Source organism: Chaetodon auriga, chromosome 10, assembly GCF_051107435.1.
Source record: "Chaetodon auriga isolate fChaAug3 chromosome 10, fChaAug3.hap1, whole genome shotgun sequence".
NCBI lineage: Eukaryota > Metazoa > Chordata > Actinopteri > Chaetodontiformes > Chaetodontidae > Chaetodon > Chaetodon auriga.
This window is the reverse complement of record NC_135083.1, coordinates 8,577,730-8,593,615: the sequence shown is the minus strand read 5'-3', so window position 1 is coordinate 8,593,615 and position 15,886 is coordinate 8,577,730. Positions and strand designations below refer to the sequence as shown.

At 41.5% G+C, this 15,886-nt stretch overlaps 1 protein-coding gene across 1 annotated transcript; it reads left to right on the top strand.

Moving 5' to 3' along the window:
* Positions 1-987: 987 nt before the first annotated feature.
* LOC143326709 (uncharacterized) lies at positions 988-15,283 on the top strand. The gene is made up of 4 exons (XM_076740519.1): positions 988-1,453; positions 10,270-10,419; positions 11,451-11,600; positions 12,066-15,283. The coding sequence occupies exons 1-4, from the start codon at positions 1,411-1,413 to the stop codon at positions 12,359-12,361; spliced, it is 639 nt and encodes a 212-aa protein (XP_076596634.1). The 5' UTR covers positions 988-1,410; the 3' UTR covers positions 12,362-15,283.
* Positions 15,284-15,886: the final 603 nt, after the last annotated feature.

The following is a 15,886-nucleotide window of genomic DNA, read 5'->3' as shown; positions in this document are numbered from 1 at the left end:
AAGGAGAATTTATGAAGGAGAACTTCGTTGTTGCTGTGGAGCTGCTAGCAATGAAGTAAAATTGTTCCAAGGAGTCAGTTTGTCTGGAATAATCCATGGAGATGAAGGAAAACCTGACGCGTAAACTCAGTGATAGCAAGTGTCAGTGTGATTTGGCCTTCATGGTGGACATTACCAAGAACCTCTCAGAGCTGAACCTGAAGCTGCAGCAGCTTCTCTGCTCTCTGCTTTCAAATGTGAAATAATTTTCAAGTGAAATAAAAGCTTTGGCAAGTTCATCTCGAAGGAGGAAACACTGCATTTTCCTACCCCGCAAGAACAAAAGCCTGCATATGCTGGTGAGTGTGAAAACTCCTTCAGGCATTTGGTGAGAGGTTTCAGGACATGAAAAGTCAACAAAAGGAGCTGAACGTATTTGCCATGCTGTTTAATGTGGAACCAGCTGTGCCTGACAACCTACAACATAGTTTCATGTTTGCATGATGGTGTTAGCAATTAGTTCATCGCACTGCTGTGTCTAAGTACAGCCTCAGAGAGGAACTAGCATGGCTTTATTTTTGTACAATACTTACAAGAATACTCTCATAATACGGTCATTAGTTAAACTGCATGAATCATTAATGTAGTATACCTTATTGGAAAACAGTACTGTTAAACATTAAACAGCATTACATTGATTTTATTATATATATTATATACTGTGGTGATCTTGTTATGCTGAGAGAGACTGTGATTTATTAATATGCAGTACCTCTTCTCTTATCTCAGTTCACTTCTAAAGCTTTCATCCGACAACAAAGTGAATAAATTAATAAAAAAAATATAAAGCAAAGCACTGATGGTTGAGATGGGAGGTTTCTAATCCTGGTATATTCCTCAATCTTATGTAAGAAGCCTATATTCCTCCTGATCCTGCTGACCCCCTTGTTGTCACCAGTTGGTACAGGCCACAATGCCGTAGCCCACTATCAGTCTCCCCCCGTCCCTAAGCTGAACAGCTCCTTACAACCCTACTGAGGCTGTCTGACAGAGAGAGCAGGAGACTGTGTGTGTGTGCGTCTGTGTGTGTGAGACACAGAGAGGCGGCCGAGATGAGAGTGTGAAGCAGTGAGAGGGAAAACCTTGAAAGAACACCAAAGGCGATCAGAAAGGGGGGAGGAGGACAGCGAACACAGCAAAAAGGCAGAGCAGAGTAGCAGAAAGTGAAGCGGAGAGGAGAGGGAGACAAAGTGTAATGTGAAAGGACTGTCTTTGATAGTCCTCGTGCCAAAGTCAAGAGATGCAATGACTAGATGACCAGCCACTACACACAGCATCCTGTCCTGGAGCCTTGACAGGAGGGGACCAGAAAAACCCACACACACTCAAAGGCAAAACACACTCTTCAGCCAGTCCCACATCCACTGGATCATGTCGTCTACTGGGTCAGCCCACCACAACAAGCGTCTGGCATGTAAGTAACCACCAGTGTGTGAGAGAAAGTGGCACTGAGCAGACTTGCAGTGCAATATATTGTAACTTTATGTCCTGCACTGCAATGTTGCCGTGATTTCACACTTTATGTGCTCGTTTTTCATTCTGAGCTATGCATTTGCTACTGTACCCTTCGTTTCCACAGTACAGGCTCTGGATATTTTTGCCTGGCCAGGGAAAGTTTTATTTTGCAGAGGGTATTAATTCACTACAACTGACTTGGCTCTACGTGAATCACGACTCATCTGTCAGAGCCTCACAACAAAACAGCTACCTGATTAATTCTGCATTCGTTTGCTCTTTAGATAATAGATTCATATTAGCTGTACTTTGTGATGTTATACGGTGTGAACAGGAGATACTGCAAGCCAGTTATATCATTTTCCCTGAGCTACAGTATTGAAAACCATCCCCAAGGATTCAATAATTTTATTACTTGCTGAAAACACTAAATTACACATGTTCATTTAATCCTTTTACTTCCTCGTCCAGCTTTGAACTAAACCTCATTAGCAACTACTGTAAAAATCTACTTGTCCAAAGCAATAACAGCACCCGCAGGCCATCTTTTTTTTAACTAAGTTAGCCTGACAGCCTTGATGGTGGTGCAACCCTGTTGATACAGATGAGACTTAATCACACTGAAGGGATAACAACTACTTCTTAGTGTCTGACTAAGCTAAGGGAAGAAGGTCTTTATATAGAACAAGGAAAGACATGCTAACTGCTACCTGCTTGCCAGAGGAGCATTCTCTTGCTTCCTAATTGAACAAATTATCCCACATGAGCTGCTTTTTGCATTTAAGTGGTAAGAGAATAATCTGCTATTTTCCCATACTACGCGCTGCTTGATGAAAGTCTTTCTGTGACTGCATACGAGGGTTAATGCGCACAGACTCGAGGTAAAGCACTACGTATGAGCTCTGTGTAGACTTCTGAAAGCCCTGTTTTCATTGACCAGACCAGGGAGCTGTGGGCATGGCTGGAGGTCATCATCTCTGCATTTAGCCTTGAGTGAAGTGCCTTAATGGCTTCGGGGATGGAAATGGGAACGGCCTGGGAATACACTATCTGATCATACACTCATGAAGTAGGTGGTCAGACAAGGTTCAAGATATAATCACAGCATTGGGATCAAAGGAACCTGTAGATGAGAGTGAAGTAATTAAACGGATGTCAACTTAATCCAAATGTGTTCATATAGAATATTTGTTGCTCTTGGCTTCAGGTAGAGCTTCCTGCAGGATGACGTAGTATGACAAAGATGATGATGGGGTGCTGGTATCATAAAAGACCAGTCTGGATTCACTTTCTACTGCATGGCTCTATGTGTGTGTGGGTGGGTGGAGAGGGGAGTGGCGAAGCATGGAGGGGGAGGCTGCTGTTGTTGAGCAGTGATCTCACTCATACATGATTTATGCTTGATGGGCTGCTGTGGCTACGAGGCTGGCAGAGGAGAGCGATTGGTTCGGTAAATAATAGCAGTAATACCTAAAAATGATGTGGTTGTATACTGCTGAGAGCTGGGCGACACCATCATCGGCCTCCAGGGGGAATTACGAGCTGCAGGAGAGGAGGGGTGCAGTTTGAGATAGATGGGCTGTCAAATGTGACTGGCCATGCAGTGCAACTGCTTTCCTAGTGCTCTCACACACAAACACCCACTCTCTGTGTTCACTAAAAACAGAAAGATGATCATGGGATTTCTTTTTCCGCTTGCCACAAGGGGATTGAATGCTTCGCCATGTGACTGTTTGGTTCAATAGGAACATTTGTTCCCTTCTTTCAGTGCAGTTCCCAGGACACTTGATGTATGACTGCACCATTAAAATGACACAGAGCAGTTAAAGATGCACGTATTTGAGAGTTGAATGCTCTCATCGTGGAAAAGGTGCTGATAAGGTAGGCAGGAAGAGGACGACAGAGGGAACAACTGCACACTGCATGCTGGGGCAAAATAAAAGAGGGACTGATGTGTCATATTTGAATGGGAATATAAAGACTTAAAGTGTGGATTATCAGAGGTAGAGCTGTGGAAAAGGCAAAAGGATCAGACTCTGCAAGAATAATCACAGGGATGAAAAAAATCATGTGCTTCAGCTCAACTGTCACCTCTGGCCCTCGACCACGCACCCCCACCCCTCTCTGAAACACACACAAAGACACACACACACACACACATCACCTCCACATCATGTGTTAGTTTCCTTTACTTATAGAAGTGCTGATGATCTGATAAAATATCTGAAAGAAAAAAGCATCAGGGTGGTTGAGAAAATGACTACAAAGAGGATAAAGAAACAAGAAAAATTGAAAAGGTTTCTTGAAATGAAATGCTTTCTATTCAGTGTGTGTGTTTGGCTTGACACACAGCAAATGCACAAAAAAATGCATGGTGTCACGGCACCCTTGTATTTGTCAGTATGAGGCTTAGCTGAGGCAAGCAGACCCGGTAAAGCCCTTTGCCTCAAAACACTGACACTACAGTTACTTTATACCAGGAATAATGCACAGCAGGCTCAGGTTGCATAACACCACATTCTCCTTTCTTTGACACACTTCTTTCTTTCCTTCTTTCTTCCCTCCTTCCTTCCTTCCTTCCTTCCCCAGTAACACAGCCAACACACCCTACATGCTTACATCCTTGCATGTAAACACAACAAAGGCACAACTAGGCATGACTATGCAGCTTACTGCGTAGTCATGCACTACCACGTCGGGTGTGCAAATGAAGGATTGTACCAGTATTATGTAACAGTAAGCCCTAGGTAATTATGGCTCAGTAAGGGCTGAGATGGAGTAGGGATTTCTGGGCAGGGGGCATAGGTCCTGTCACAGATCACAAGTGTTATGGAATTTCAAAGGGCAGCTCTTTAAATACTGTAAAGATTAACTCAGTCAGAGGCTAACAGAGGTTGTTTTTCTGTCTCACGCTACATTGAAGTCCTTTCTTTTGTTTTTCCAAATAATAGCATGAGGAACCTTCTTGGTGAAAGAGCTACAGGCTTCACTTCGTAGACTGTGCTGATGGCAGACTTTTAGTAGAACAACTTAATACTTCAACATGATAGACTGCTGTTTGTATTGGCCGAATTCAACAGCCAAATTTGAACATACATCAACTATGACCTGCAGGTCCTCCAGAGCGCCACAAAACACACTGCAACAGAAAACACATCCTTGAATTCATCAATCAACTGCAGCAAACGGAGACAGAGTAAATATTCTCAGAGGTTGGTGCTGATGTTACCGCATCATAAGCGTGGGAGCTTGTAATGACGCCATGGTAAATCATCATTTGGGAAGGAGGTGCAGCTTCAGTGCAGTTCAGTCCTCAGACTGCATCTTCATGAGCTCCGTCTTTGAAAGGAGTGGTGAACTGAGGCTCATGTTCTCATTGCTGGATGCTGTTATGCAGTGGTAATAGTAACAGCACTGCTATTGTGTCCCAGAGTAATCATCAGCACAATGAGTTTGAGATGTACGACACTGCCAGAACCACTTTTTGCACACAGCAGTCATATTGAATTATTAATTCTGCTTTTCCTTTCAAATGATACTGTTTTTTACTGTCCATCAGTGGTCGTCACAAAGCCATGATGTGTTCCAGTGCAGTGTCAGCACTCACAGACATATAATATAGCTGGTAAATCAGTGTGGAACCACTGATACCACTGATACTTCTCCTCCCATCTACTCTCCTTTCCTTTTCTTCCTTCCCTCTGCTGTCCTTTAATTTCTTCTTCCTGCTTTATAAGCTTCAGGTGCAGTGTCCATTCAAAATGTGCCAGTCCGCAATGGGACGATTTCTTGGCCTCCAGTATTGCTACTTGCAGCTTTCTTGAGAACCACTCACCCAAACTACTTCACACTCGACACTGACTGTGCAGGGTTATTAAAACAGTAACATTAAAACTCAAATTAGCGGAAGCCGCATTAAGTATAACCAGAGCTGTTGAGAGAGGATTAACCCTTACCCTCGCTGCATGGCTCTGGGTATAATGTAGTCCAGGGCGGCAGCAAGATTCATTTTTTTCTAAATTAATGTAACGATTCTTTTTAGATTAGTCAATTAATCTAACGAATAATTCATTGATTATTCGAAAGATTATTACTCAATTGATTTTCCCCAAATATGTATCTAATAAACTTGTATCATTAATATGTAACTATTATATTGAAGTCACTGCTTTGTTATGATAATCAGTATTTTAACTTAAATACTTGCCTTAAAATTTAAAACAGTTATGACATGGATTTATTTAATCTCTGCAGTAATATGCAGTTAGGATAATCACTGCTAAATGTAGTTTTGCATCAGTGTGAGGAAAGGGAAATTACTGAAACTATTTATCCTTAAAATAAGGAATTTTCTCCCTCATATAGGGTCGATAGTCGTAAACAGAAAATAGTCTTTTGGGTTGGAGGTGATATATTGTATAGCTTATAGTTAAACTGAACAGATTTTTTTAAGGTGGTTAAAATGCATTTTGCTGCTGCCCCCACAGCAGTACATTTATTGCTTAGCTTTCTACACTGAAACTGTGTGTGTCTGTCACTCACTAGCTCAAATACACAGATTTGATTGGCTGAGGAGCAGCACTTGACAGCTCAACAGTCTACAGAGCCCTGAAGCTCCACCCTTGCCGCTGCACAACGTGTTATTCACTTTTTATTTATTAAAATTTAATAATACTGAAGGTGGATTGTGTCCAATTTGCAGTAAATTCAACACTGCACTTCCTTGGGTCCCAAGCAATATACCTGCAAAGTGTGAAGTAGATCCAATGAATGGTCCTTGAGTTATGCTAAGGATGTACAGACAGAGATTCCTTCATTTATAGTGAGATGTCTCATAAGATCCCAAGGCCAACACTCTCCTAACAAAGCAACAGTCAGCCATCACAGCTGTTCTCTGTTCCTTGACCCACCTACAGTAAATCCGTTCCATGCGACCTGTATTTCGCAGCCTAGATAAGAGTAAAGCACCAGCCTAAAATCGAATGAGGTGCCTCATTTAACACTAGGACTGTTTCATCAGACCTTGATCTTTGCACAAACTTGTCTTCAACGTCAGTGTCACACATTTGCCGTTATTCATTATGCAGCGAGTGCTCATTTTCTCAGGAACTGTATGTCATGAGGGTTTTGTTCCTTTGGACTGTCTCTGATAGACCTTAACTTACTTATATGAGTTAGGAGCAAAGAACACTGGACTCAAGACTGAAAGCGGAAAAAAATATCAGCCACATAAGGATCGTTGGTTGTTAATAACCCCTGTCAAAAGCAAGGGATTCCCCCATGAAGGATATCAACGCCATCTGGGTCTCAAACAGAGGATGGTAGTAATGGAACTTCAGCCAATTTGCATGGAGACCTCCTACACATCTTCCACAGCAGGGTGGAAGAAAACTCAGAGGTTATTTGGATGAGTCAGTCTTTTACATACATGTTTTTCACCCACGTAGAGGCAGACAGATGGAGACATGCAGCTGAGCCTGTGTGTGGGATGGGCATGTTGACTGGCTATCTCAACTGAAGTAGTGAGAGAGAGAGAGACCCTCATAAGGCCAGCAGGCGAAACTGAAGTTTACGTAAGCTGTGTCGTTTCATCATCATCAGAGGCCTTGTCATTGCTGTTACAGCCTACAGTAACCCACTTATTTGTCGCAAGAGTGTCATTGTTGTCGTATGATTGCTGAATAATTATGGACGCTGGCAGGTGGCAACGAGGTGGCAGGGGGTTTTGGCAGGTTGGCATGTGGAGGCCATTAAGAGCACGTCCCCTACAGATGACATGACATCTTGACATGTGATGCCAAATACCAAGTGAGAGAACTTGACTTGAGCTGCAATAAGTCGATCAACCACTTGATAGAAAATTGATCTGTAACAATAATCTATTAATTGCAACATTTTATGTCTCCAATTCGAGGATCTGGTGCTTTTCCTTGTTTTAAAATTACTTTAAACGTAATATCTTTGGGTTTCATGAGTGTGTTGTATGAAGCAGAAAGACACACAGACGGTTAACATGGAAAAAACATGACTGAGTGTAGGATTAATTGTTTGGTCTACAGACTATGAGAAAACAATTTCCCAAAGCCCAACATATGATAATCAAATGTCTTGTTTGTCTGACTACTTTTTAAGATGAACTGATTATCAAATTAGTTGCGAGTTAATTTTCTGTCCAACAGCTAATCAACTAATCGACTTAATGCCGCAGCTCTAATTCACATTATCTTAATATTCACCAAGACATTCACTTTTCAGTATTACAGTAATACAGTCACTGTTTCTCTGTAAAGTATGCTGCAGTTCTAGGAGCCAGGGAGAAGGAGCAGCAGTGGCTGTGACAAGCTACATGACAAAATCACCAAAAAACACCCAGGACCTGTGATTACCTCAGTAAATGAGCACTACACACAGCAGAGTTTTTGGTAGGCTTACAGTAGAACCCAGTAATGCCTGGAGGTCACTGAATTTACGTATTTAACACTCAGCAAATGTAACTGTGCAACTGATGTAATCTTGCTAATACGACACACAGTATGTATAAAACATGACGTGCACATGGATCCAAGTGCTACAGCAACAGTTTCTGAGTTATATGTCATAATAAGAGCAAGTATAAATGGACATGAACCTTAGCTGGGGCTTGTACTTATGTTAGTATTTTAAATATTACAGAAACTTCATAGGTGTATAGCTCTGGGTTTAGTGATCTTTAGCGTTCTGATGCCATGGATACCAGCAATAAGATAAACTTCTCAGCATGTTCCCCATTGTAAGTTTCTCCAGTTAGATTATTTACATTAACACTATAAGCTTTACATAATTGCCGGTGTTGCCAGTTACCTCGCCAAGTGTTGAAATATCAGATTGTGAGCCAGGGTGGTTTCCTGCCTCCACAGACAGCTTGAATGACAGAATAAACTGCTGCCGTTAGTGTATGAGAGTTGACACATACCCCCTCCAGGGCTGTGAAGCAGTGATTGACAGACCGACTGGCTGTGTCTCCTGAGATGCCTGAAGAGGGAGGCCGGGTGGCACAGATGTGTTTGTTTTCAAACAAGAGAAAAGTATCACTCAAAAGGTCCGTAACTGAAGTAAAGTGAATATTGTTACTATGCATGCTGGGTCCATCTGTTGGCATCATGTAAACATGTTAGTCATGGAAGCTTGCTACACACACTGGGTGACAAAATGAGCATAAACTAAATATCATGCATACAGATACATGACCACACAAAGGCATGAATGCAAAAGCACACACGCATACAGTTTATGTGAGCATGCAGACGCACAAACATTAAAACACTGGTGACATGAGTCAAAGTGTCAGCTCATGGAGCCCAGTGGGCGAAGGCACAATGTGTGCTGAGGAGGACGTAGCATGGTTACACAACCACAGCTGGTCAGCCTGGCAGAGGTCAAAGCTGGCGTTAGACCTAAGGACAGATGCACTCTTGTTTTTTGAAAACATATCTCTATTGTCACGCAATGAGATAGAAAATTATTCCAGCACAGGATTTCCAAGGTTCACCATGGCCGTCTTAAGGACCTCTTGTTTGGCCACATTGACAAATGCTGATCAGAAATATGACACACCAAAAAGTGTGAGCACCCTGAAAGCCAATCAAAAGGAACATCAATCAAATCCTGTCACAACATCCACAAACCAGGGATACTGTGAGTACAGAAAGTTAGATACATCTACACATTTCAATAGTTGCAGCACATATTCAAGCAAGTATTTGCTTAATCACAGACCTAATGTGATACCATTAGTGCAAATGTTTATTTGCTGTCAAACTGATTTTCAAACTGCATGTGAGTCTGATCATGACCACTAGGGATCAGGCTGAGCTCATGAGAACATTTTCTTCAGCTTTAGAAAGTCACAGGAAGGGCTGACTGAAAGGAAACGAAAAAAGCAGAGCAAAGAAAACAAGAAATATTCAGATGAAGAGACTGCATATGACAGCAGGTTAGCAAAAGAGGGAGGACAATTCTTTTATTTCTTGTATGAGAAACATTAGGGCGTATCTGCAAGTACAAGTTATTGCTTGAAGTCAGTCTTAATGCCACATTTATTGGTATCTACTTTATTAAACAAACAGGGCTGCTAGTTATTGTTGTCTTCTTTTGACATGAACTTATCAAACAGAATGTTCAGTTGACTCTGTTAGGTGTTACCTGTTCTGCTACCGGTACGTTTGATGCGTCAGTGTTTTGGAGGCTTGACTGCCACAAAGTAAAAACCTCAAACTAATTATAGGAGTTGACGGCACTTCTAGTACATGCCATCAATTTTAAGAGCACTGGCATGCAGTGAGTGCACTGACTTAAAGTTTAGAAGCCAAACTCATCGCCAACTTCAAGAACATCTTTATCCATTTGGTTTCTGTGAGAGCTTGGCAAACAGAACCAGACACCCACAAACCAGGCCCGTCTCTATTAACCTTTTAATGATGCTTTTTTTTAAAGCATTCTATACCTTTATTGACAGTAGACAGTAGCGAGATGACAGGAAATGAAGGGAGAAAGAGGTGGGGAATGACAAGCAACAAAGAGCTCTGGCCAGCCGCAAATTAGGAAAAACAAAGCTAATGGTCAGTGCCTTAATCCCTAGCCCACCAGCAAAAAACCAAGAGAGAGAAAATTCATTTGCATTACAAAAAGCCACGTTTGCCTTTTTTTCAAGATGTACTGAATTTTAAGACACAGCACTGCTTTAAAAGACAGCTGAAGTGGATGTTTTTCTTGTGTGTGTCTTCTTTTGGTGGTCAGCGGACACAGATAACTCTCAGAGGGTGCTGAACAATGATTCTGCCCAGCACCTGAAGCTGAGGGAGAGACAGCGCTTTTTTGAAGAGGTCTACCAGCACGATGTGGACAACTACCTGCCCTCTGCTCACCTGCAGATCGACTGCAGGAAACGTGAGTGCCTTACATGCCATTCTGTCCTGGTGGCAAACTGTAAATACTTAACATATCTATGTGGAAGAGGTGTCCCTCCTCTGTGGCGCCTCCTGAGGATTTTTTTCTAATTGAGGTTTTAAAGATTGAGGGTGTCGAATGCTATATAGACTGTAAATCCACTGAGGCAAGTTTGTGATTCGTGACACTAGACTGAAAAAATAAAACGTGATTTGACTTGACACGACAAGTGGGTGTGAAATGTTTTGAAACTTACATGCAGATGGGAAACTCTTTTTGTTCTGCTCACTAGAAGAACAGCAGAAGGTTTAGCACACTCTTCACAGGTTTAAAAGCCTGTTTTAATTTTGTTTTAATTGTCACTAATTATTCACTTAATTTAAATAGAGCTGAACATTTTCAAATCAGGTGACAATGACTCAAAAGCTGTTATCATATTCCACTTTCACACTGAGTCTTTAGCAAGTTTGCTACGTTTCACAAGTGCTCTTAGCTCTTAATACACTAAACAAAATCTCAAAATGTCAATATCCTTTAACCTATTTTCCTTATCAAAAGAAAAATACAACCGGAAACCTTTGAATTTAAGTTTCTCTCTTTCACCAAACAAACACTTAAATGTCTTGTTAACACACCTCATTCATACCCGACAAAAATAAAACAAAAGTCACCAAAACCGTCTTGGTGTGTCTTTCCACAGTTTCGACAATCACCAAGACTGCTTTGGTCAAAATAAACTCTTAATTGAATGAGCTAGATGTGAAAATATTCTCAGTGGGTAAGCTCACTGAATGAGAGTCTGCCACTGAGCGGCGGCTTGTTCTTTGACGGCAGACCATTAAATGAGCAAAGTAAAATGGCAAAAATCTACAATATAATAGTCTATATATTGGTCCAATCACTCAGCCCTAGCCTACGTATCATAAATCAATGTACTGTAAATGGAAAGCTTAAAATGATGTGTATTTCTTTTGATATAAACAGTGTGTATTTGTGTTACACTACGTATGCTGTTCCGCCTGTATATGCAGCCCCTATGGGAAGTATCTCCTCTATGGAAGTGAATGTGGACGTGCTAGAGCAGATGGACCTGATGGACATCTCTGACCAGGAGGCCCTTGACGTCTTCCTCAACTCAGGCTCAGGAGCAGAAGAGGGAGCACTGGCATCTCCACTACCAGGTGCACTGATTTCAAGATATATGCCTGATATTTTGACTACATCTTTTTTTCATTATTATTATTTTTTCACTGTGCTGTATTGTATCAGTATGCAGGATCAATATGGAAAAGTACAGAGGTACATGAACGTTTTAGGCTGCTTTCATAGACAAAAGTAAAATAATTAACTTTCTTCATTCAGATGAAAATGGTAGTTTAAGTTCCAGGTTTCTAATCTGGTTTCACCATGAATCAGGAGAGCCACTGCCACCACCAGCATTTAGTGATTTTCTGGTGGGAGGATTTCCCATAGGTGGAGAATTTATTTGTGGTTTATCAAAACCAATTATCTTGAGATTAATCTCCACCCATATCAGTTTGTTTTTCTTTTACATGGGAAAGACTGAACAATTAAGATGAACCCTGAGGAAATAACTACCACTGAAAGAACAGGTAGGGACACGTTCTAACACCTTCTGCCTACAGAGGCGGAGGACGAGGAAGAAGAGGAGGAGGATGAAGACGCAGAAGTGGTCTACAGGGAGCGAGCACCTTTGAAACGGCAAACTGAAGTTCACCGTGCCTCAAAGTGTCGCATGTCCTCTACATCCTCTGGTTCCAGTGATACCAGTGGGGGTGGAGACGACACACCTGTGATCCAGTCGGACGATGAGGAAGTCCATGCCGACACTCTGCTGCTGACCTCTGTCCCTCGTGCCAGAGATGAAGAAACAGAGGAGGAAGACGAGGAGGAAAGATGCCATGCAACTAAATCTTCATAAAGACTGAATTTTACTCTGTGTGGAGATACACAGAGTGGATAAAAAGAATTTGAAATCTCTCTCTCTCTCTCCATTTGCTTTCCATTGTTTTGGGGAGAAAACCCTCGCATGGTTGACCTGGTTGTGACTTGCTGTGTCGTTTTCCTGAGTACACTGGATTTTACTTTTCAATTGAAAATCTTTTTCCCAGTACTTGTAAAATACTCTGTTTAATTGTTGGTTTAAACTCTTGACAATGGTGAAATTTCCAAGATTCCTGACATGCATACCATAGGCAAATAATTCCAGTCATCCCAAGACCATGCACTAACTTGTTGTGGCTGAGATGAAATGGCTGTCAGATCATGTTTTGTTCCTCTTACTGCCAGAGGAGAAACCTCTCTCGTGTCCATTTTGTGACTTGAAAGCACAGGTGCCAAACAGCAAAACAGGAAGGCTGCAAGGTATCTTTGCTTTACAGACTTTCCCCCAATAAAAGAACAGAAACAGAGTAATGTCATACACAGAGAGCAAATCCAGACAAATACAAAGAGGGGAAATCCAAGGTTTGTCAATATCAATACACCCTGGACAGGTTGTCACAGGGCTGCCACATAGAGACATAATTATTTACACTCACATTTACAGTTATGGGTAATTTACGGTTGCCAATTTGCATGTCTCTGGACATGAAGCCAAAGTACGTAGAGAAAACCTAACCACCCTATGCTGTGAGTCAGCAGTGCTAACCACTGCACCACCATCATAGGTGGCAACTGGGCATGGCAATATATGGCAGCTGCCATGGCCTGGAATCAGGGTTTCCGTTTTTTTCTTGTTATCATCATTTGCAATCTTAAGTGAGTCATGAGTAAATGCAGCAGCAAGACATATCTCCATTATCTCCATATCTCTTCCCAGCTGATTTAGCTTGATGCCCAACTTAGTGGCTCCACTTACATCTCACCCACAGCCCCCTCTCTCTCTCTCTTAACACGACAATACAAATCCATCTACCCAACACCTGCACAACACAACATACACATAGTGATCATCCATGATTTAACAGTGCTGCATGACAATGATTGTCAGCACATAATGTTAGACACCTGGAAAAATACAGTCCACCTGCACAACACCTGTAATTTCCTCAGTACTAGTAGTGATGCTTGTAAAACTGAGTGAAACTTGCATAACATTATAGCTTTGTTCCTTCCCACTCTCTCTCTCTCAGTGCACAAGGTTGGCAATAGCGTGAGAAACAATTTGATAGTGTTTCCCAATTGCTGAGCAGGAGTTTTGTATAAAAGGAATTGAAGGCAGGTCCCTTATACTCTGTCCCATATCCTATTACAGTAAGGCATTACCCACCCTACTCTGCTGCTGATTGGCTAGTACTCATTGGCTTCGTTGGCTGGGTTGGTTGGGTTTAGGCATGAGGAGTAATGAGTTAGAGTTATGTAAGAATATCAGGGTAAGCCAATCAGAGGCAGAGTAGGATAGGTCATCCCTTTGCCATGGCAGGATTCATACATTTGCATCCTAAATATATTGGTTGTAAACAATAATTGAAGCAAATAAAATCCTGTGCCATTAATCAAAGTTGTACAGTATTTAGTGGATGATTCAGTCTTCGATCAGCGACAAAGACTTACTTTGCTATTCAAAACTATTTTAAGAGTCTCTCACATTCACAATTCCTAATGTCTGGATGTAATGGATGACTTAGAGAGAGCAGTGAAACAGAGAGTGGAGGTCTAATTATCATCAGACACTCAGAGAGAATAAATGCATTGAACTGCATGCTGGGTAACAAAGGGGTGTTCAAAACACAGCAAAACAAAAGGCAAAAGGCTGATTTCAGTCTTCAATAACATGTTTAAATTTATTCATTATTGGAAAAAACACCTGCAATTACAGACAGGCTGTTCGGTGCTTATCTAAAACAGCTTGCTAAAATGCTTCCATAACGCACTGTCAAATAATTCGCATACTCACTGATGACCATATTATGAATTTACCATAGCAGCATTAACATATTATGGATGTATCAGAGGTCTGTTTTCTTCTCATAGACAAATGTGGCAGCACGAGCGCAGAAAAAGGGCCTCAGCTTTTAAATGAAGTTTGAGGTTAGTTCATTATTTTTCAAAACCCCTCATTGCTGGCCATGACGTCATGTTACACCACTGTGCCATCCTGCTTAATTAAAAAGTTATTCAAGCTGAGCACGATGGACTTTCCTGGTCTTGACTGGAATTTAACACCTGATCTGTGGCATGGCTCACATCAAACTGCAGAGAGCTACGTCTTTGCCTGCAGTCTGAAAATGGCTTTTGCAGTGAGAAAACATAGAGACTTATGATGTGCAAGGATAGAGTTTCCAGGGGATTGACATGAGACAGAAATGAGGCAAGGTGAGCAAACCTGAATTAAAAGTTTTTTTCTTCTGACAACATTATCACAAATCTACTGTCGTGAGCATGTGCCAACAGTATCATGAATGGAACTGTGTTTGTAAATGCATGCCATTTTGTTCTTGCTATTGACTGCTTTACATGTTTCTCTCGTGTAACGATAGCGTGACACATTACTGAACGATGCAGGTGACACCTGTACTTCATGCCAAGTTACTCCTCTCCATGTGAGACATAATCTGAGAGTTGGATATTTCTGAACATGTGGAGGGCGAGTGATTCAGCTTACAAAGATTTGTTTGTATATGCACTCACTGTAATGTGTCTTTTGTATGGGTGTGTGGATATTCGGGCGTGTCTGTGAAGGTGTGGATGGTAAACATGCAAAGGACCAGATATGCCCCGGTTGAGCCTCTGGCTACTTTAAAAACCACCTTTTTACAGTGTTAATCATGATATGTGTCTCTTCCCCATTGGAACATCTTGCTATGAACTAAATAAAAATGAAACAGAGGTTAAAACTGTTGATGTTACTGTGTGTTTTCCTCTGTTGTCTGTCTTTCACTCACTTACTTTTGGTTTCTCTTTCAGCTTTTCTCATACTGCCACATTCTGCAGCTGTCTCCCCACCATCTTCTAAACCTCTTTCTAACTAAGGCTTTGTTCACACCTGGCATTAATATGCGTCTTGGGCAATCTAATTACAAGTGGACAGCTCTAAGTATGTCAGTCCACAGCTGGAATTACAATGTGTCTCCACAGCGATCTCGAATGACCGCCAATGCTCAATATGCAAATAAACACGGCTCAACAATAGTAGCCAACACGTTTCTTACACAACGAAAGAAATAACTTGATGGATAACGTTTGCTGAATTTACAGGAAGGTTCAAATAACTAAGAATTTATTGTAGATATGGTTTCACAAAGTTAATAAAGTTTATCCTCATGCAACAACTCCATGGGCGACAAAGAAGGAGACGATATTGGTTACTGTGTTTATAAAATTTGATATGTTTACCATCAATAAAATGTTGTCTTCCTCCACAAATCTGGTGTTAATGGTTTCAATCAGTTGAAACAGCTGCTACCTGCTGGCAGCTAAGATGCACTTTTAGACACGATGTTGC